This window comes from Falco naumanni, chromosome 4 (genome assembly GCF_017639655.2).
Source record: "Falco naumanni isolate bFalNau1 chromosome 4, bFalNau1.pat, whole genome shotgun sequence".
Classification (NCBI taxonomy): Eukaryota; Metazoa; Chordata; class Aves; order Falconiformes; family Falconidae; genus Falco; species Falco naumanni.
Window position 1 is genome coordinate 89,274,937 of NC_054057.1, and position 22,929 is coordinate 89,297,865.

The 22,929-nt window shown below is 47.8% G+C and overlaps 2 protein-coding genes across 4 annotated transcripts; one reads left to right on the plus strand and one right to left on the minus strand.

Moving 5' to 3' along the window:
* The first annotated feature begins 332 nt into the window (after window positions 1-332).
* RPL32 (ribosomal protein L32) lies at window positions 333-2,821 on the plus strand. The gene is made up of 4 exons (XM_040593081.1): window positions 333-462; window positions 1,033-1,133; window positions 1,377-1,558; window positions 1,946-2,821. Exons 2-4 carry the CDS (start codon window positions 1,038-1,040, stop codon window positions 2,073-2,075), a joined length of 408 nt encoding a protein of 135 aa, XP_040449015.1. The 5' UTR covers window positions 333-462; window positions 1,033-1,037; the 3' UTR covers window positions 2,076-2,821.
* On the minus strand, window positions 2,298-22,905 carry LOC121087727 (cullin-associated NEDD8-dissociated protein 1-like). Of its 3 annotated transcripts, none has more exons than XM_040593069.1 (15): window positions 22,391-22,905; window positions 19,698-19,841; window positions 16,603-16,757; window positions 14,745-14,868; window positions 13,838-14,094; window positions 13,111-13,216; window positions 12,304-12,443; window positions 10,590-10,882; window positions 9,095-9,236; window positions 6,365-7,870; window positions 5,896-5,991; window positions 5,057-5,226; window positions 4,780-4,944; window positions 3,943-4,050; window positions 2,298-3,724 (listed from the first exon to the last, which is right to left on the minus strand). In XM_040593069.1, exons 1-15 carry the CDS (start codon window positions 22,456-22,458, stop codon window positions 3,497-3,499), a joined length of 3,702 nt encoding a protein of 1,233 aa, XP_040449003.1. In that variant the 5' UTR covers window positions 22,459-22,905; the 3' UTR covers window positions 2,298-3,496. The 3 variants fall into 3 exon arrangements, with proteins under 3 accessions (XP_040449003.1, XP_040449004.1, XP_040449005.1); XM_040593070.1 differs by lacking the exon at window positions 22,391-22,905 and adding an exon at window positions 19,972-21,992; XM_040593071.1 differs by lacking the exon at window positions 22,391-22,905 and adding an exon at window positions 18,959-19,030 and having other exon boundaries at window positions 19,698-19,812.
* Between the last annotated feature and the right edge of the window lie 24 nt (window positions 22,906-22,929).

The window sequence follows — 22,929 nt, forward strand, 5'->3', positions numbered from 1 at the left end:
GCTCCCGGCTGAAAGCGAGCGGGCCCGGCCCGGCCCGTGCAGCGCCCCGGCCGCCAGGCGCGGCCTCGGGCAGGGGCGGGGCCCCGCGGCCGGAGGGGGCGGGGCGGAGGCGGCCAGGTGGCGCCCGAGCGCTCAGCGGGGCTGGCGGAAGCGGCGCTCGGGCGCGCGGCCTGGCGGGAGTGACGCCGGGCAGGTCCTGGCAGCGCAGTACCAAGCGGCACAGCTCGGAGCGGGAGGGAATCGCCCATCCGTTCTCCCGGGACGTTCCCCGACGGACGGAGCCCGCCCAGCGCCCCCTGCCCGGCGGCGGCTCGGGGCTCGGCGAGCGCTCGGGGCCCGCCCTGCGCGGGCGCGGCGCCGCACGGCCCTGGCAGGACCGCCCCCGTGTCCCATAAGGCCCTGCGCGTGAGGCCCCTCCCTCTCTCGGCGGGGCCAGCGGCGGACGGCGGCACCGAGGCCCCGGTAAGTGCCTATCCGCGGCCATCCGCCCCCCGTGGGCCGCCGCCCGGCCCGCCCCGGTTCCCCCCGGCCCCGGGGCCTGCGGCTGGCCTCGCTCTGTCCGCCGGGACAGCGGCGGCTGGGCCGGGGGCCGCCGGGGCAGGCGAGGGCCGCCGGGGCGTTTCGGCTGGGCGCAGCCGGCGAGTGGCCGCCAGAACTACCGCTCTGCGCGTTATTGCGGGGTCCGTGCGGCCCGGGGCGGGGGGGCGGCGGGAGCTGCGCCTGCGGTGGGCCCGGGCGCCGCGCCGCGGCCAGGGCAGGAGGGGCCGGCGGCGGCGGGTTGTGGGCTGGGGAACGCGGCGGGGGCGGGCCCGGCCCGGCAGCGCCTGACCTCCCTGGATCGCATCTGGAGAGCTCCCTGTGCTCGTCCAGCTTCGGAGGCGGGAGGGAGAGAGCCGCAGGTGAATGCCCATTCCGTCGCCAGCCTCCCCAGTGGCCCGCGAGCGGAAGGTAGCCTGCCACACGCGCCCTGAGCGGGACGGGGCGTTGCGTGTGCCGTGGGCTCCCCTTCTCATCCGATTCTGTTCCTCTTAGACACCATGCCTGCCCTCAGGCCTCTCGTGAAACCTAAGATCGTAAAGAAGAGGACCAAGAAATTCATCCGCCATCAGTCCGATCGCTATGTCAAGATCAAGGTACAAAGTGCTAGGGAGCACATTAGAAAATGCATTCTGGGCCAGCCGGATGCGGTTGCTTTTGGGTTTGATGGTGAATTAAAGCAGAAGGGGTCAGTGTTGAAACACTGGGTCGTGCTGCAACACGCGGCACAGTGGATCTGCTGGGGGATTGGTTTTGGCCGCAGCTGTTACCTCGAGGCCTGAGTTTTTAGACTGATCTCAGTCTGTAACTGCTAAATTTTGTTTTCTGCATTTTTTCAGCGCAACTGGCGCAAGCCAAGAGGTATCGATAACCGAGTTCGCCGGCGGTTCAAGGGTCAGATCCTGATGCCCAACATTGGCTATGGCAGCAACAAGAAGACAAAGCACATGCTGCCTACGGGGTTCAGAAAGTTCCTGGTCCACAATGTGAAAGAGCTGGAAGTGCTCATGATGAGCAACAAGTAAGTGTGCAGGGCCTGCGTGTGCCCTGCCCTGCGCGGAGTGGTCACTGGCAGCTCTGCAGCCTGCACTGGGGGGTGTGCTGCCCGGCCCCCACGGTGCTGGGTCGGTAGGTGAAAAGGTGGCACAATCGGGGTGGGATGGAGGTGAGTGAAGCTCTCACTTTCAAGAGCATAAAAGCTGTCTCGGTTTCCTTAGTTCTGTGGTGCAGTGGATGGGAGGGCACAGAGGGGGCTCCTGCTTGGGGTTGGGCTGGGCAACAGGAGACAGGCATGTGGCTCGGCTCTTGCGTGGTGACGCCACACTGGAGCACTGCCTGCAGGACGGCTCTGGAGTGCTTTGCTTTGGCTGCTGTCAGAGCCGAGCTGACATGCGGTCTGTTCTGACAGGTCATACTGTGCAGAAATTGCTCACAACGTGTCTTCTAAAAACCGGAAGATCATTGTGGAGAGGGCTGCTCAGCTTGCCATCAAGATCACCAATCCCAATGCCAGACTGCGCAGCGAGGAGAATGAATAAACCAGCTTCTACATCCAGGATGTATTTAATAAAGCGTAAAAAAAACAGACTCGGGTGGATGTTTTGAATGGCCAAGGGAAAGGCTGTGGCTTGGTACCTACATGCAGGCTGTGGTGTGGCTCCAGTGCAGCTGCTGCCTGAGCCTGCTTGTCCCAGGTTGGCCTTGTGGCAGCAATTTGCAACATCACTGTGATAGCTAATGAATTCAAGAACACACACAGCCACAGGTATATTTTTATTTTTTATACCACTCAAACAGAATGGGCATTCTTTCACACAGGACTATATAAATATTTTTCACATCAACCACTCTGTTAGAAAGAAAGAAATGAAGGCTCACTACAGCTCCATAGTTACAGGAACCGTCACAGTGGCCTTGTTACCTAATTTGCTGTTACCTCTCCTTAAGGCTTTTTTTCCCCCTATGCAAAGCGGGATTTGAACACAACAGTTGCTATAGAGCATGATAGAAGGGTTAGTGTGCTGCTTGTGTGCTCGCACCTCTGGCTCTTGGCTCACCTCTTAGTGCTCTCACGCTACAATACTGAGCACCAGCTTTGCTGCAAAGGCCTGCAGCCTTTGTGTTGGTGGCTCAACACAAACATGGAGCTGCTGAAAGCAGGAAAGATAAGCCAGTGTTAAATGCAAAAAAAAAAAAGCTTAGTGTAAGGTTTGTTACTATAATGCAATCATGTAATCATTGGAAGACAGCTGGTTGAGGTATTTTGCAGTCGAAACCATAAAAATGGGTCAAGATAGCTGCGCATAGCCCAAACACTGCAGAAACCCTGAACTGAGTGCAGCGCTGGGTGGAAAGCCTGGGGAGTGGGACAGTGCACTGCCCCATGCAACTCCTGTGGCTCTGCTAATGCAGTGCTCCTTTTCTGAAACAGGGCCTATGGTTATGATGCTCATCACTAACCAAAGACAGAACTTCCTGTTTTTAGCCACATTATTTAGTGAAACAATATAAATACGTTCTTCAGGCAATTCAGGGTAGAAAGTGCATGTGCAGTGGTTAAAAAAAATATGTTTTAAACAATTTTTCTTTATACTGCAGTAAGGACATATTTCAGGAAGTACTTTGCATTTTTCATGGAACCACACTCAATTATGATTGCTTTGTACGCTCCTTAAAAACTCCCTGAAAAATCAGAATACTTGTCTCCCAACCCCTCCCCTACATAAGGATGCGCTTCCCTTATTATCTCACATGTCTCATTACAGTTCAGCAAGGCGCCTGATGCTCACAAACGCGGCCAGAACCAGCCCTTTTCTCCTGATGGCGCCCAGTGACAGTGACTTGCAAGTGGCTGTTGCAGCAGAGACCAGAGCGATGACCTTCCTGGTCCCGTCTGTGGTGTCTCCCAGTTAATGCGTTGCGAGGGCAGGAAGGTGGTGGAGTAACAGGCAGATCTTACTTAGCTCATGTCCATTGACTCTGAGGTGGGTAGGGAAGCAGAATCTTTCTGAATGCTCTCAAAAAGTGATGCCATTTCAGGATTGGATCTGATCTGGGATGAAAACTCGGCCATCGCTGGACTTTTCTCTACTTCAGGGATGGTGAGGAGAGCAGCTACTGCTCTCATGGCGGATCGCTTCAGTTCATCCTGCTTTTCAAATTCCTGTTTCACGGAACCAGCTTTTACCTACAGATCCAAAGCACCACTTTTGGTTGGCATTTAGAAAAGATGGTACAGGCACAAAGAATGAGGCACACCAGCAGAGATGGAGACCAGCAGATTATTTTCTAGCTGGAGGAGTATGGGGAGCAGGCTGCTCAGAAGCAGCAACAGAAGGCTAACAGCAGCAGCAGATTTGTGGCGCAGCCCACCCCCGGTGGGGCATGCTGTCTGCCTGATCTTACCTTGGTGGAGCACGTTGCCCGGAGCGGCTCAATCAGTCGCTCGAGCCGCTGCAGCACAGCATTGGGACAGAGCGTGGACAGCCGAGCCAACATGATGAAAGTCAGCATCTAGACAAAGGAGGGAAGATAAAACAGGTTGCTTCACCGCGCCCTCCGATCCCCAGGCTTTGAGCGTGGGTCCTCTCTGCTGAAGCCCATGTGGTTGTTCTCCCCAGGGTGTTGTGCAGTACCCGCACAGTGGCGAGCTGCTCTGCACTTGTGCAAAGGGGTTCAGCAGGAGCTTGGGTGGTATCAGAAATGCAGCCACTGGCAGCCAGCAGACAGGAGTTGCATGGCTGAGCTCTGGTCCCAGGTGCATGTGGTGCCTGTACGGGGCTGACAGCTTTTGAGAGAAACGGCAGTGTTCAGCACCGGGATCATGCCATTGCTGTACCCACCTCTAAGTGGAGGTAAATCAAGTAATAGTAGGAAAAGGATGTTACGCTTCCTACTATGCTATGAGGCCGTTCAAAAATGACAAAGCTATATTTTTTTCAACAGTGCCAGCGACCCCACTGACCAAGTGACAATCATAAGTTTAAAGGCAGAAGGAAATTATTTTAGACTTTGCTAAATTTCCTATAAAACCAGCTATATGAGGGTTGCATTTTCAAGGCCACCATGGTCAAACTAGAGCTAGACAACGTCAGATGAAAGGCTGCAGCTGTTGCAGAGAACAGGAAACAGCACGGGAAGGGCACTCTGCTGTGGCGACGTCAGCTCCATTCAAGCCCAGGCCCCCAGAGAATGAACAACATCAGGGACATCACCACCCTCCAGCAGTTAAGGCACATCTACCCGAATGTCATAGTGATCTTTCAGTCCATCCTCCACATGGTTCAGGTACTCGTAGATATCCAGTCGGTCAAGGCAGCTTTCCAGCAGCGTGTACATGCACTCGAAAGCAGCTTTCCTCACATCAAGGCCATCATCCACTGTGTGCTTGAATGGCCCCATTTCTACCTTAAAAAAGAAAAAAAAATACAGCTGTCACCTAATAGCAGACAGGGAGGCATCTACATCTCAGCTTCACAGCCACCAACCGTATTGCACCCAAGCTGAACTAATGACATACCTCCCGGATGAGTTCCCTTCTGACCTTCGTTTCATTATACAAGCTGGGGAGAACTGCACTTAATAAATCTCGTATTAAAGAAGGTTTGTTGTGAGCTGCAGAATTAAACATGGCTAAAGCCACACGTCGAACGTTCAAGTCTGGATCCTGGAGGGTTTTTAAGAAGTCACCTGTGGAATAAGAACACGCCAGTCAGTCCTGCTGCAGTGTTTTAGAAGTCTTTTAAAATTATATCACAGTGTATTTCAGGTAACCTGGTTATGAAAGCATCTATGGTAAGGTAACTCTAGAGGCACGGTCTAACAGAGACATTCAAGATGTCCTGTCAAGACAGGAAGAAACATTACTTTCCTGCACTTGAGCATAAAACCAAATTGCATGATTCTAGCTACCTCATCGTAATCAGAAGCTTTGGTATTCAAAGAAGTTGGATTTTGGTTTTTTTCTTGATCAAATCTCATCTGCTCAGACTTCTCTGAAACAGAAGACCCAATTTTATACAACAGGATCTGAGATGTAGGCTCCTGAGACATAAGAACCTTTTAATGTAGGTTATATTTTCCAAGCTCCTTGTTGTGAGATGCTGGATTTGTAAGTTTAAATGCAGAAGGAACTTACGTTCCCTAAGAAACTCTGTCACCAATGGAACATGCCCAAGAGCAAGACATCAGAGCATTTAACAAGGACTCACATGATAGTGTTGCTCTTTAATCCCAAAAGCAGAGAAACACAGGTAAAAACTAACTGGATTAGATGAGGTTCACATAGGTGTGAAAAATCCCTGAGGTGCTAATGACATCTTATGTTCCCAGCTCCCATTGCTGTTTGTAGTAGCCTACCTATGCAGCCTTTCAGGAGAGCATCAACAGGCTGAGGCTGGTCTGCAATTGTGAATTTGATTGCAGTTACCACCGTGCCCCGGGCATGTGGAGAGCCTGCGTGAAAATGGAAAGAAAAAAGTGAAAGACCAAGAGACAAAATCATTGCTGCAACGTCGTAGTACATATTTTGCTCTTGGTCACACTACATGTGTTGAAGAGATAAAGAAAATGGAGGATTTGTCTTAACAGCTCCTTGTTTAAATCTTGCTTCTGCACAATATCCATGTGCGGTCCCTGCTCCCAACATCCTCCTGGCCCCCATGCAAACCAGTGCTCCTCTGATCCCCGCCTTGCAGAGATCTCTCATTTCCTTCTCACCTCTGCAACTGGCTTTGCTCCCTGTTGTGCCCACTAGCAGTTTACAAGAGGACTTTCCAGCAAAAGAAGGCACTTCCCCACTCTTACTCACTGTCGCCCTTCTGGTTACCTGATGACAGCTGTTTTTTCAGCCGGGGCAGCAGCTCAGAAGGATTCACCAGAGTCAGCTTCCCCAAGCACTCAGCCACCACATTGCGTGTCCCTTCCTCTGTGCACTCACAGTGCTTGAAAAGCAGAGCCCAAATATCCTCCACGTAAGGTTTGAGGCCATTGGCTGGGGACGAGCTGATGACTTCTTTTAGAGAGTGCAGCAGGAGGTACTGCCTCTTGGGCTGGGTTACAATCTCTTTCAGCATGAAGGGAAGATACTCCTTAAGGTTCCCAACACTGACATTCCCCAACGCATAGGAAGCGGCAGATTTCACCTCTTCGCTGGTGGAAGTGAATGCCTCCAGGATGACAGTTTTGAGTTCTCTCTGAGCACTGAGGTTCATGGTGCGCCCTATCTCTGCCAGTGAAAGGAAAGCTAGCACTTTAACAGCAGAGCTGGACTTGGGGTTTTTTACATCCTGGATAAACTGGTTCACAGTCACAGGGGCTTCCTTTGGGCAGGCTGAGGAAAGGGCTGCCACGCACTTTGCAACAGAGTAATATGCCTGTTTGTGTAACGTCAGTGATGCCCCGGCTAATCCTGAGGAATAAACAGGTGCAGTCAGCTGCTTCATCAGCTCTGAGTAGCACATGGTGGCCGCCTTTGCCAGAACCAGAGCCTGGAAGAAGTCTATGATGGCATTCAGCGCCCCTCCCTGAAGCAAAGGCGAGTGGACAAGCTGAAAGACTTCAGCAAGAGCTGAACCGCTGATCTTAGAGATACAGGATGGGTAAACCTTAGCCAGAGTAGTAAGGAACACGATAGCCACCTGCGAAACATGCATGTCATTCTCAGTAATTAAAGCGGGGAGCTCCGTTAGGACAGACTCTATCATGGCAGGCTTGAGGCTGTCACTGTAGTTCTTCACCAGAATATCCAGAGCAGTCAGAGTGCTCAGTTTCAAGGCACGTTGATTCTTTCTCAGGAAGGAGGCTAGAATGGGGAAACCTTCTCCCAGAATGGGTCTCAAATCTATTTTCAGTGGAGAGCTAGCAATTAAGGTTAATGCTTTGACTGTTGTCAATCTGGTAATTTCATTTTTGAGCCTCTCCAGAAATATCTTCAAGGTTGGCTGGAGATCAGTGCTTAAGTGGTCTCCCAGATTGTAAATAATCTGTCCCATGCAGGAGATAGCACGCTCTTTCACCTCCTGGTCGATGTCAGCTGCCTTCAGCCGCTTCAGAGTAGCGGGGAAAAGGTCCTTCACATAGGGCTTGGCATCAAAACTGCAAGATTTGTCCAAAGGCCTGATAACTTTCACAAGTTGCTGAGTGACCAGCAGAGCTTCTGAAGTGATCTTATAAAAGGGGTCTCCGATACAGGTCACAACAGGAGGTACCAGGCTTTTGATATGAGGATGAAATACCTCTGGCTGGTGGTTGCAAAGAAGAACATGAAGGAAAGACAGCGTATCGATCCTCATGTTGGAGGAGCTGGATTTATCGGCCAAGGAGAAAACAATACCTGTGCAGAAGCCACAAGAATGACTGCTGTCTTATTTAATCAAATGGTTTTTTATCACACCTCCCTCCCCCTCAAAGAAGGACGCAATTGGAATCAGTTTTCTTTCTTTCCTCTCCCCACCCAAAAGATACATTAGAGAGAGCTACTCTCCTTGCCATCTTTCTGCTTTCCAGGAAGCAGCAATTCAGACATAACTGGTCTTTCTAGCAGTCCTGGATGGCTGGCTACAAAAACTTAGGAAGTTAATTCGAAGTCATCCCGGGCTGAGACGAGAAGGGATGGTTAGTCAAGTGCAACTAAGCATGACAAAATGGCACGGAAATAAGACTGGGAAAGCCTAGTCTCAACAACAGGCACTCTGGGCAGCAGAAATGCCCCTTGTTGAGTTTTTCTTTCATTCTTCTGTTGAAAGTCTTAAAAAAAAAGAAAGCAGGGCTCTACGTTTATCTAGTTTTACATCTGTGTTAGTGTTGTTTGAACATAATGGTGGACCATTAAAGATGGACTGCCTTTGCAGAAGGGCTATACTTCCAAGTCCAGTTTCTGTGGCACATATTTATGTTTCCTAGAAGACTTACTGAGAAATATTTACAACAACACTGCTTGCCACCCCTGAAGTCATGCCTGGCTCTTGGTTTGAATGTCTTTTTCCAAAGAGGGAGGTGCATGTATGTGGCCCAGGGACAATCACAGGAGACTTTTTTTATATTTAGTGTACAGTCACACCAAAAGCAAAAGCAGGACCTTAGTATTACGAGGCCTTCAGCTGTGGGATGCTTCATGAGACTATAGGCAGGAAAGCTCAGAGAAAAAGAGTGGTGCAAATTATTTAATCAGCCAATACAAATAATTTTTTTAAATGCCACTGCATTTTGTAAAAAAAAAAATAATAATGACACTTGTGTTACTGATTGCAGCAGGCTACCACATTATTCCAGCCAGTTTCAAAGCAGGTTGGAATAGGCCCTGCTAAAAGCATCCTTCAGGGGGCTGTGGAAATGAACTTGATATTATTATCCTGGCTTTCAGGTGTAGACAGAAGCCACGAATGATCTGGGAGCTGTTTAGCACATCAACACAGAGCAGAACTGGATATGTATGTCCTGATGCTGAGCAGAATAATACACAGGAATAAAACTGGAACGTGTAGGCAAGGAGCATACATGTTAGGAATGTATTGAGCATGGAATGGATCCTTCGCCCTCAGCCCACAGACAAGTTTACCAGGGACAAGTGCAGGGATGTGATCTGCCAGGCAACCAGGGAGAACATTGGCCAGTTCTGTCAGGAGGCTTAAACAACCCTGTCTTGATTTGATGCTCTTTTCCTTCAGCTGCTTGTGCAAGGCCTTGACGATGTTGGGGACCTGCAGTAAAGAAACATGAGTCATCCCAGCTTCCAGGGCACCAACCCATGCTACCAAAGCTGCTTCCTCAGCTGAGCCAGAAGCACTAACAGTACAGCAAGAGAACTACCAGGCAGACAGCAAGACACAGTGCACCTGTTCACCAGAGGAGAACAGACTTGGGATAGATTACAAGACAGTGCACGTGAAGAAAAGATACATGAACAGAAGAGTGGGAGGGGATGTTATTCTTCTTTTCCATATTCTACAAACAGAATTCTAAGCAGCCCTTCATGAAGTTGGTGTTATCCCCTAATACAGGCACTTAAAGAAACGCAACAAAATGATCAGACCAGGACACACTGCTAAAGGAGCTTAGAGTTTTATGATTCCTTCCTCGTCTGCTGTTTAAGGATCTAGCCCCATCACTGTTACTTAAAATTCAGGAAACCCTGCCAGTGTTCCAGTGAAATAAAAAAAAGTTCCAGTGAAATCAAAAAATGAACCACAGGGCGGAGGTGCAAGTTATTTACATAAATATCTCACACATATAGGATGATTAATCAGTGAAGTAATTATATTTTGGCAGGGATTCTAATCCTCCTGCTTCAGAGACTCACCAGTCAGTAGTAGCATCAGCCAGAAAAGGCTGCTCTCATGGTCACGCTATTCTATAACAACATGGTTATTTCCACTGTTTCTTTTGTCTTCTAATATGGCATGTGTGCACCACAGTGTTAGCAAGGATCCTGGGCTGGGCAGGTCCTGATCAGCATGTGTGGCTAAATTATTCTGGCTGTAATTACTACAGCCTATTTCTAAATTAAAGCAGTGCATCAGAAAAATCACTTCCACTACTGTTTGTTTGATCAGCAGTGACGTACAGACAGCATGCACGACAGCAAGCTACCCTGGATGCCACTGGCTGTTCTCCCATAATGAACAGAGTTGTGTACTCTGCTGCACCTACCAAACAGGTCCAAACCTTACAGGGCTTCCAGTGGCCTAATCTGGTACCTTTCTACCAGAAATTATTCAATGCATTTCCTGAGCAGCAGCTGGAGTAACTGTAGAACAGACTGATGCTTCACCCAAAGGCTGACCTGTCTCATACACAGTCTGCAAACATGTGCCAGAGGCCAGCGGAGGGGGAGCAGTGCAGGTTACACCTCAGTGCTCCTGCAACAGCTTAGCGCACGCTCTCTGAGAACAGTGGGGGACAAACAGCAAACAGTCAGTCCTCAGGATCTGCATGCCCAAGGGCTCCTTCAGTTAGCTCTGTTCTCAAGCTTAACTACTAGGCATATTCATCAGTGGCGTGGTACCGACTTCATTGCCTTCTGATTTAACCCAGCCTGCCATCTTCTCACGCACCTGGTTCTGAAGCATTGTCAAGGGAACATCATCTTTGCCAGAGGCATCTGAAGCATGCAGCCAGCTCTGGATGGGCAGCGTTTGCTTCAGCAAGGAGATATAAGCACTGAAGATGTCAGCTTTGACGTTCTCCTCCCTCTCTTTGAATCTGCTTATCAAGACTGGGGAAAGAGTTTTGTAGAAGTCCTGAAGGAGGTCATGCCTGCTGCTGACAATGGCCTCGAGGCACTTCGCTGCAGACCTGCGGACTTTCCAGCTGATGTCATCATCGTCACTGTACTCATCATCGCTTTCTGGAAAGACGACAAGGGAAAGCAAGGTGCACCATTAGGAGAAAACCAGAGCTAGAGGACCACTTGATCCTCAGAGCTTCCCTCCCCAGCTGAATGGACAGAGAGATGCCAGTAACTCACACATATCTGGGAACATGAAACCATCCAGAATAGCCTGTCCCTACAGACATCATTACTAGCCAATATGACCCAGGGCTGCCCTGTGTCAGATTCTTCTGTTCCAAGAGCTGCTGGAGAATAAACCTGACTGTTACTACCCTCACTGGCCACTTCAACTCGGGCATCAAGGCTTTTGTTCTGAAGGGAGACTGAGGTTCCCAGATTTTAAAGCCAGAAATACTTAAATATTTGTCTTAGCAATTCCTGAATGGCACAAAACAGCATAACAATTTACTATGTTATTAGCAGAACAATTAACATATTCTCCAATCCTGGACAGGATCTTACTGCAATTAGCATGAAAGTAAACAAATGCCTTCCTTCCAAGGAACTTGTTCTAACTTGGCTTTTAGCTGTCACGCTATATGTGGCTATAAACAGAATGAGACACATTATGAAATACTGTCTATAGTTAAGAGGCTGACCAAGGCTCAACATTCACCTCAAAGTAAACACAATTCAGAAAATAAATGAAAGACGTCTTTTGAAGACAGCTAACACTCACTGATTTCCAAGATGTTTTCAGTGGTGGACCAAGACCTTTTAATGGTAGCACTCTGAAGTGTTCGGGACTGTAACTTTGCTCTTTTCTGATACAAAGTAGTAAAAAAATATCTACCTTAAGGTAAAAATGTAATTGAGCAGCTACTATGTTTGTAGGCTGTTAAGTTGCCCTAAAACTGTTACACCAAAATTGCAGGCTTTCACTGAAAATAGCAGTTAAGCATATACATCTTCCGGCAGAAACAAGGAACCAGCCTTGCAAACGGGCACAAGTGCAGAATTACAGGCTCGGGAGCCCCCAAGTGACTGCAAAGCAAGCCTCGACTGGCTGTTGTGCTCAGGAACAATGTGTATGTGTGGAAAACAGCCTAGTAAACAGAGAGGTAAGCCTGGCTGCTTGTTGGGTGTGCTCCAAGGAACTCCTGCAGTCAGCAGGCACAGGAAGAACAGTGCTTCTTTGGTCTAGCCCTCCACTAAGCGAGTTCAGATTTCAAGTTTCAGTGTTTTCAGTGTTGCCTAAGACAGGCAGAGATCTGAGGATCTTGTCAGAAAAAAACCTAAAACCAAACTGAGTTACTGCTGGAACTTTGGACATACAGCTATGTTATTACCATTGGCAAATTAAAATAAGCCATTTAAAAGAACTGACTGTCTTGAAGCAGATCTGAAAAGTAACATCACAGAGGGTGAGAAAGCAGGAAGGGGAGAAATGTTAACCCAGTGTTCTGCTGAGCACAGTCATCCTCACTAGCAGGCACCTTGCTCTTCATCCTCCCCATTTTCAGTTTCCATCATCTCTTCCTCCTCGTTATCATAGTTGTAGTTTGGGTCAAAGGTGATGTACTTCAAACATAACCCCATCACATTAGGGATATGAGGGTCGATTTCCTTTGGGCACCTATCATGACAAATAAAAATCCTAAGAGTTAATAAATTGAAGACCAAGCTATTTTAAATATCAAAATAATATAATTAATCTCAAAAGGATCCCAAAATGCCTCACAGACTGTATGAACATTTTCCTAACGTGAGTTAAACCCGAGCTGCTCCTTCCTGCTGTGCATGAAGCAAGACCACATTCCCCTGGGGAGGATGCAGTGATTTCTGTAAGGAAAAAAAATTAAATAAATTGCCTTTACCACCTGGCTGAAGCCTTCCTTCATGACAGAAAACCTCAGCAGCTCTGCAGAGCTCCTTTTCCAAGACAAGCAGTAAACATTTGACCAAACAACAACAGAGCTGCAGCTCGGCAGCTCTTCTGCCTGAGCCCCCTTCCTGCCTCCCACTCCCTTCACGCACCAGGAGCGAGGCAGTTCCCTCTTGCTGAGGAATTCTCCAAGGACAAGGAAAACTCCCACTCCTGCAAAACCAATACAGAAACACTCTCACACATTGAGGTAAAACATCTCGTAACTCATGCCCAACTCTGCATGTGGAGATTTCATTTGCAAACTGTCTTTCCCAACAGGAATGCATGTAGGAAGACACTCAACCCTGGATGCTGAACATACAGATAATTTACACTAGGAGGACACTGATGCACAGGATGGCACACAGGCACACACCTTCTCACAAAAGACTCAAAGGCCTGAAAGCAGTACTCTCTCAGCTCATCATCTTCCACATTACAGTACTGAACAATCAGAGGAACTATCTTCTCCAGATGTTCTCCTGGGAAAGACAAAGTAAGCAATGGTGAACAAACATTCCAGCCTTCACTCATCCAAGCAGCTAACAGCTCACCAAGCTCACCATCTTCCACTTCCTTTGTGTGCCTGGCAGAGCGTGCCTCCCCTGGACCTCATGGGCAAGGAGCCAGCAGCTCACCAAAGACCAGTCTTGCGAGGGTTTTCAACAGATGACCCCTGCTCCCTGTCTTCAGACCCTTGTGGGCATTTCAGTTACAAAAAGAGCTGTGATAAGAGATCTTCTAGGACCTAATCTCAGCTCTGTCAGATCTTTTAGAAAAGTAATACAATATGCTGCCCTCCATTTCTCCTCTCGTTTCAAGTGGGGTGAATTCACGGACCTAATTCACAGAGGTGTTAATTCAGACCAGGGAAGCGCCACAAGACCTTGAGATGAAATCACTGCACAAGGGCAGCCAGAGAGTTACTCTGGTGTCTCCTCCCTTCCAAGTGGAGATCAGAGAGCTAAGTCAGGACCGCAGAGGGAGTCACAAAGCACAAGCCACTAACATGTTAGGAACAAAGTGAGCAGGCTTATTACTAAAAGGAGCTGCTCTAAAATGCATGCAAGTTTCTCAGTGTCACTTCAAGTTGCTCATCCTACCTACACGGTGTCCAGCCTGCCTGCTGATGCCAGCGACACACTGAATGTACGTCCTGGTAGTCGAAGTAGACTCATTCCTCTTCAGCTCAGAAAGCAGATGCTCTGTAAGCTCTGAGAAGATGTTTCCGCTGCAGGTCAAGACAAGATGACCCAAGGCAATGATGGCCCTTTTACGTACTGCCAGCCTGGGGCTTGTCAGCTGGGGTAGGAGGCAGTTCAGGATGGAGGCGTGGAAAGAGTAGAGTGTTCCCCCTAGTCTGCAATCAACAGAACAAGGCAGAAGTTTAAAGTCAAAGCCTCAAAGAAAAAGCCCTCTTGCCAGCAAAAAATGTAAAAATCCTTCAGCTATGAAGACTTCATGCGTATTGTGGGGAGGGAGAGGAAAAGGGTGGGTTTGGCATTTTGGTCTGAACACTGACTTGTTCTGTAAAACACAGGGAGAGGTTATTTTCTCCATCACAGAGGAGTTTGATTTTGGCTGTGTCCTTCTGGATGACCTGGGGGTTTGCCAAGAATTTCCTGCATGCAGTTGACACATGACACTGTCACTCTGACTTATGTAACAAGAGAAAGAGGCAGCTGGAAAAAAAATGCACGTGTGACCAGATCACAGGGCTAAAATAAACTTCCCTGCCTTGCCCTCTCCCTCCCTACATTTGTTTGAACTGTGCCTCTGTGGGATCCATCACCAATGTTACTGCTATTCCCAAGCACAGAAAGGCTCAGCGTGTCATTTCTCATCCCTGCTGGGGCATCTGCTCTGCAGAGATATTCCCCAGTGGCAGCCAACCCAAATCCTTTATTTTTAAGTCCTCATAGTAGGATTAGGGAAATAGAGAAGTCAAAAGCAAACACATACATACAGCCCCCTGCCATACATAGCTGTAAGAAGAAAATCCTTTGGTACCTGCTCAGCATATCTGACAGGATGTCAAGAGCCTCCAGCTGCACAGATACATCCTCCTGCTTGCCAATGGCTCCTGTCAGCTGGGCTGTGATCTTTTTGCACACATTTGCTGTCATGGTGGAGCCTGCAAGAGAGATTTTTCTCCACTGTCAGTTAAAAAGAAGTCTTTTTACTGCTAAGAACCATACAATCCTCCTACCTTAAAAAAATAAATCACCACTGGGAGACCTAACTAGAACAGCAGTCAACTAGCTTTTGTTGAGATAGTGGATACACACTGCAAACAGTGAGGTATCTCCCTCTGCAGTATGATGCATTAACTGCTTGGAAGAAGCTTCTCTTCTTGGAGAGTGTTTTTTACCCTAAAACGCCCTGGCTGTCTCACAGGCAGCTCCCAGATCCACGTGATGCGGAAGAGCTAGGTGGCATGTTTTCTCCCATTTTTAACTTGAAAATGTTCAGTTTTAACAAATTGAGGTTTTCTTGATAGGAAGAGCAGTCTTGGCAGAAACCGTTTCTCAGCTCCATGATGAAATTTAAGATTAGAACTAGATAAATCCATATATATATTACCCAGGTTCCAGAACGTGTTGAAATTACAAATACAGTCCAGAACCTCAATCTCCTACAGTCCAGATCAAAGTCTCGATACCAGTTTAGTCCTCATGCTGGGGTGTGCCTGTCTCAGCACTGATTTCTGTTGTGGGATTTCTCCCAGTTGGTTCAGTACAAAGCACAAGCAGTTTCAAATTCCACAAAACTTTCAAAGAAAGGGACAATTGCTTCCCACACCTTTCTGAACAGCCTCTGTGATGCAACAGAGACAGCAGAAGTGGAACATCCTAGGAGCATCATTAACTGCTGTACAACACTGAGAGTCTGCCTCAAGTGCATGCTGTTTCTTGGACTATTATTTCAAACCTTCCCTTTGCTCCAGACAGCACCACAGCAACAGCAACCACATGGAGTGGGGCTTAGGGTGAAGAAAGCACAGGGGGAGATGTCCAGCCTCTCCACTTTGCAACACACCCACACTGCTTTTGCTGCCTTCTACCTATACAGTGTCAATCTCAACCCTTAAGGAGATGACTTATCTGATGCTACCCTAAAACGGTTCCAGTTCATGTGATTTATGTTAAATGAAGGATTCTGAAAGGAAGGCTCACAAGAGCTTAACATTTTGCAAAATTAAGAGAGGAATTCAGCAAGTATATGCATATTAATTTTAGTTCTCCTCCCAATCTAAAATCCAGCAGCCTGGCAGCACTGCCATGGCCACCCACCATGAAGGAACAACAGATACATGAGATAGCTGCAGAGGAAACTTAAATCTCTGGGAGTCTCAGATATCTCCTGAATAGCTGCTGCATTTTTGGAATACGTAGTTCCAAAAGCAGGAGAAGCAGCCAGCCAGGGTAGCTGTGGCAGTCAGAAGTCTTGGCCCAGCCAGGCTGCAGACAGAAGGTGGTGCAGTGCTGGCACTGCTGAGATCGCAGAGAGTAGTGGCACGGCTGACATGGAGATGAACAGCCCTGCCAGACTGCCCAAACAGCAGTATTGTGATGCACACCACATGCTTTAGGACTGCTGTAGACAGAAATGGATTGCTCCATGAACTCAGATGCAGTTTCAGACTTAAGTATCCTCAGGGTGACCAGCTCACATTTTTGTTTCATCCCAGCTTTAATCACATTGGTGTCTGAGCTTCTACTATCTCTCCTCCTTATTTCATTAGCTGTCCTCTAGCAGGTGAATAAGGAATCTGTAACTTTTAGACTCTGAGCTACAAGTTTTCCTGTTTCCCAAAAGCCATGATTCCCTGTTGCCTCAGTCTGGCAAACAAGGACAGACATGTTACCGGTAGAAGCTGGTGGCAGCTCAGAGATGACTGTTTTCAGTCCAATGCTGGAGATATCTCGCAGCTGTTCCTTGTCTGACAACATGTTTGTGCACAGCGTATCCACAATGGTTTCCACCTGGTACTCCTTCACTTTGCCAACCAGTGGGCCCAGACTGTGGGAAGAAAAGCCAGTCAGAATGAAGAAGAAGAGTGATGCTTTCCACCATCAGAAGGGATGCTCAGGCTCACTTCTCCTTAAAGGCAGCTCAGCCCCAAGTGCAAATATTAGCAAAACATCGTTATCAACCAACGCTATCCTGCAGCTCTTGTCATGTCCCCAGGTAATTCTTCATGGCCAAATCCAGAAACTTGGCTTTGGAAGGATCTGGGCCTGCACAGGGATTCCTGACATGCTATAGGTTCTTTTCTGTTTCTCATGAGTCAGCATCACCCTGCAGAGAAGCAGCTCCTTGCTGTAGCAGTGATGTGGCTGTGCTCTAATATTCTGCACCAGGTGCAAAATGTTAGTCACTGCTTCCTTGTTACCTTTCTTGTGGGGACTAGTCAATATTAAATGATTTGAACTGAATAATATAGATTTTTTTTCCTTTTGTTTAAAAAAACATATGAGAATTGAACAGCTCCCTGTGATTCATGTGCAGCGCAACTGTTTTCCTAAACAGAGTTCTAGAGTTGTAAAAATCACCATGCTCGTGTTCCGGAGCAAAAATCCTGAAGGTTTCACAGTTGTTTGTTTTTTTTTTCCCCTCTCTCTCAGTAGGCTGTCCACATGGCCAAGTGAAAATAGAAAATGGAGGGGAGGACTAATTTGCCCCTTTGGAGGCTTGTGGGTGGTTATTTTTTTCTTCTTTTTACCTGTTATACAAAAAAAGGAACTAGAGGTTTTGGCTCTGTATGCTGCATAATACTAGGGCACAGCCACTGATCCCTGGGGACTAACATCAGTGCTACATGTCCACATAGCTCAAAATGAAAGGCTATAAGTTGCCTATAGAGTACAAAAAGAGACAGAGAGAAATGTAGGGCTTTCAACATACATTTCTTTCACTTTAGTTTACACATAGGAGAAGTTCAGTGGTAAAAGTCTCTGACTTCAGTGGGAGCTCAACAGAACTGTCAAAACATTGGCCTTGATGATTTATGTTTTCTTACGAGTTTGTATGAAAAGACACGGTGCTAGTGTACTCTATAATGTTTATTGAAGAACATAGTTTATAAAATCCTTGTACAAAAATACATTTTCTGTCTTCTTTTTCTCTCTTCATTTTGGCATAGCTCCAGTAATGCAAACTGTATGGAACACCTATGCACAGGTAGCTGTCTGCCTCCTGACACACCACAATTAACCCTAACAGCATGCTTAACAAACACTGTATATGCACAGTGTTTTCCAGAGTACACGAAGCAAACTCACAGTCTATTCCGTATAAGACCATTCCTAAACTCAATGATCGGGACAAGAATAGCTGTTTAAGACAAGACTCAGACAAGTCTTGTCTGAGTAGCTACTCTGAAATACAAGAATTAGAAAATACTAAATAATAAGACTTTGTGCAAGTGCAAGTAGTGTTCAATCTTACACCTCAACATGCAGAAAAGAACTGATAGTTATCCCTACTTTACAGGCAGCGGCACTGAGGCACAGAGAAGCTGAGGAACTCACCTAAATAAAATAAAAAATTAAAAAAAAAAATTACAGAATCGGAAACAGGGCAAGTTTTTGTAGGGATTTCAAATCTGTGAGCTTTTTGGGTGTGAAGTTTGATTTCAACTATCCTCTGAAGTAAGATCATAGTTTCAGATAATAAAATCAACTGCAAGACCTTTCATTAGTTTCCTAACTCACTACTGAATCCTGATGTGGGCTGCACAGATCCACACTTGGGCCTAATCCAACTGCCAGTGCCCTCAAACCATCACACTGCTTAGAGATCCCTGCCATCTGGCTGGGAGAAACTGACTGGACATTAAGTGTTAGAAGTACTTCCGTAAGTATGAAATGAAAATATTACTGGTTCCATTTTGAGGCCTTCTCATTATCACACTCTGGATGAATGAGAGATTGTAATGAGTATGGACTCATTGCTAACACAACCACAGATAAGCAGACAAAGACATCTGTGCTCTGTTCAGTGTCCAACCGTTTTGCCTTAAACAGAATAAACAAACCCAAAGCAGGCAGACACAGGAACAGAGCCAGAAAAAGTCAAGACAGTGGGAGTCAGAAAGAAAGGGCCAAAGGTCACAGGGAAAGTTCAGGGACAGAAGCAGTATATGGTTATAAAGAAGGGAACGTGAATAAGATCCACAGTAGGAAAAAACAGGAACCCAAAGTTGTCTCTAAATGGCCCACCTTTCTGGAGCCCTGTGCATGAACTGACCCATTCAATTTCATTTCTACAATGAACACTCCCATTTAGACGTGCTGGGGGAAAAAGACAGAAAAGACTATGCCAGCAGCAGGATCACTTCATCAGGTGATTCAGTAATAAAGGAACCTTCTACCTTTTTCATTTGGATTAAAAAAATACTAAAATGGTCAAAGGCAAAGCAACTGCACAGGTTACACTTGGGAGTGAAAGCAGAGAAAAAACCTGAGTGCATTATAAACTTTAATGAAAATGCCCTTGAAGAGCAGGATTCGGACCCGAAATTCAAATGCGATTTTTGAAGGGCTATACATGTTTAGTACCATCTCTACCAAAGATAGGACCACTGGGCAATTCAGCACCGGATTTCAAAGCCCAAGAAAGCTGAGGGACTCGGTGATCAAAATTTTAAACTGGGCTTCTCTCTGAAGAAATGAAATCTTAGGCACGCTACTATTAATGTGGTAAGATTCATAACATAAACAGTGAACTACTCCCAAAATCACCTACTGCTTCTACAAAGACATCTGCATGCTTATCCTTTCTGAACGTCAACAGGAAAAGCAAATGTCATGCCTGGCATGAGGGAAAGCCCCTACACAAAGGGAGGTTCGAGTAAGGTGCCAGTGCCGCAGGGCCAGGCTCTGCTCTAACATCCTCTCCACAGTGTGTCACAGCTTTACTATTGCCAAGGAATATGGCAAGTACTGCCAAGGCTCTTACCACTTGACAGCAAGGTTCTGTACTTCCCCATTCTTGTCCTCCAGCAATTTCAAAAGCATTTTCACAACTTTTTTCTCGCTGTCTTCATCTAGTTTTATTGAATCTTTCTGTAGTTCCATCATCAGGTCGTTAGTGGCCATAAACCTGAAAGATCATATAGCAAAAGTGGATTGGCTGATACACAGACACAAATGCTTTTCCTTCACATCACTTTGGAAAATGAAACTTGGCAATTACTCCTCGTATGAGAACACACTTTCAAAGAGTATCTTACCTTATCTTTCCAGACACTGTAAAGATTTATTACTATCTTACAAGCAGAAAACTCAGGTAGAGGTAGCTGGTGAAAAGGCTTTAGCCTAGGAATCTGTGAAAATGAGAAATATACATTCTCTATGCTACTTAAAATACACGACAGGGATGGGGTAAACTAAAACTCTAAAACTGGCACCCAGCTTGTGTATTTTTTTCTAGTGACTAAATCAAGATGGTTAACTATGCTAGAAAAAAACACTGTGGGGTTTTTTTCACCAATTGCCCAGCCTAGGAAAATCAGTCTAGGGTCTAAGCATGCACCTGGCTCTGTTCTTCCTGGCTTATTTAGCTCTGATAGTATTATCTCACGCATAGATAAAGCCTATCAAGCTCAAAAATGAAAAATAAAGCCATGATTCCATGCAAACTATACCTTGGAAGTTCCCTAGGCTGTATTTAGACTGCTATGCACAAAACCAAGCAAGTATTTATCATTCCAGCTTAGAAGGAAAAACAAACTCCCAGCTGACTATTAGCCAATATATTTTTCTAACAGGGACAATGTCAAAATGGATATTGAGAAGTTCTGGAAAGTATCTATTTTCCTGGGAGAAAGAAATGTAAGAGGTGCTAGTACAGAAGTCTAAGGTTCTGAGAAATAGAAGTGTGGCTATCATATATTAGCTGCTTCCTAATGTTAGCCCCAGCACAGTGATGGATGTCTACGTGGAACCACAGAGCAGCTCTTCACTCTCGTTTACCAAAGGACACCTCCGCCTTAAATTAGGCTCTGATGTAATTCATTCAGCATGTAACAGCCCTCGTGTACCAGGGCAACAGTTGTGTCTTCAATCTGCAAGCCCGTTCCTGAGCAGCAACCAGGTACATCTGGAATGAGGGACTGCTGTGGCGTTAGATAGCCAGCCCAAAAGCCCAAATGAGAAAAACAGAGGGACTTTGCCCTATAATGCTAACAACATGCAAAGTAATTTTGATTTTCTGAGAGTTATTAAGCTGTACTTGCAAGCATGACCAATTATGGCCACGGGCTGAGCAGAGTCTTCTGCGGCAGCACATCCAGCTTTGGACTTGTTACCTGCTGCCATCCTGCCCACAGGCCTTTGGAAATGGGCACACAGGTGCATTTATAAGAGGAAAGCACATGAAACCTGGTCCTATAACACTCATGCAACTGAAGACAGACACAAGCTCACATTTGACCGTATGCTAGGAGGAAATGGCTTTGGAATACCTCTGTAACGTGCCTGTGTTGGGCACATCTGGTTTGAAGTGTCTACTTATCTACATCACATTGGTGTCGATAAGTTCTTCATTCCGAGATTTCGGTAACACCACCATTGAACATTCTTTAAAAAGTACCGATTTTAACATCAGAAAAACCATCAGCAGCCTCTGCAAAAATCAACCTACTTCTAGGGTACCACTAACCCCTCTCTTCTAAAAGACCTCGAAATACCAAGTCTGGCACAAATGCCATCTTCCAGATCGATACTGAGAGATTGATATGCTCATGGTTGAAATCTTTCACACTTAAACAATTTATTACAAAGCACCTTAAGAATCCAAGTCACTGGCCCCAAACCTAAAAAGATATCAAAATTTTCTGAGGACATAACCAAAGAAAATAAAAGAATCAGTTTGGCTAGGGAGGCTTGTTTTCCCATTGCATGGAAACAGTTCTTAAAGCAATCTGAGCACAGCCAGTATCTGCAGCATCCATCACATGGGTGGCACAGCTTCTCACACTAGTGTCTCCCAGACTTTTTAATGCACTGACCATCCCACTCTAGCAGAAAAACAAGCTAAGAAATATTTCAGCATTTTTGCTACAACGTTCTTAATTTGCAAAAGAAGCCAGAATTTAAATCCAGCTGACAGGACTTTTATTTCCCCTTCCACTTTGCTCGCTCCCTTCCATTACACAGCGATCTAGGCAAGGCAGGGGAAGGTGGTGGGTCTCTCCACACCACACCCCCGCAGCCAGAAGAACAGTTAGATTGAAATACTGTAAATAACTAATTCTGATATAGAAACACTCTGAACACCAACTGTTGGGATCTACCTGCCGGAAGGGTGGAGGTACCGTGCCTGCTCCTGAGGAACAGGGTCCCTCCAGTGCGAAGGGACCCCCCCCTCTCAGTGGTGCGGGGGGCGTCTAGTGGGAAGAGACCCCCCCAAAGTGCGAAGGGACACCCTCCCCATGGGACGGGGAGGTTCCAGGGGGAGGGGACTCCCGAAAGTGCCAAAGGACTCCCTCAAAGTGCGAAGGGACACCCCCCAGTGGGGCGGGGGGCTTCCAGTGTGAACGGACCCCCCAAAAGCGCGCAGGGGCCTCCCAGCGGGAAGCCCCCCGCCCGTGCAGCCCCCCCGGGGCCCAAGGCGCTGCTCCCAGGTGGCTGCAGCCCGTGCCCCCGCACCTGAAGTCCTTGTCGGCGGAGGTCATCTTCTCCAGCAGGCTGGAGATGTGGTAGGAGACGCTGGCCATCGCGGCGGCGCGGGAAGATGGCGGCGGGCACCGGGGCCAGGGTCGCGCCGCCGCCCGCTCCCCTCAGGGCCGCCGGCCGGGCGTCCCCCCGAGGCGGCGGGCCGAGGCCGAGAGCGGCGGCCTCGAGGGGCCCCGCCGGCCGGGAGCGGGGCGGGGCGGCGGCCCGAAGGCCTACGGGCGGCGGCGGGTGGTTTCTCCTGGCTCGGTTGGCGCCTCCCGCCGCCGCGGTAGGGGCAGCCTAGGGATCACGCACGGAGAGCGGCGGGAAAGGCCACAGCCACCGGCCCGTGTGAGCCGGGGGGGAGCGGGAGGCCGGGGAGGCCGGTGGCACAGCCGGCGCTGGGCCCCCTTCCCGCCAGCGCTCCGCTCCCCACCCGCAAAGCACGGCCGAGGCTCCGCACACGCGGCGTGGCTCTGCGGCATGCGCGGCCGTACGCGCCTGTGCGGCGGCGCCGGCCCGGCGCCCGCCCC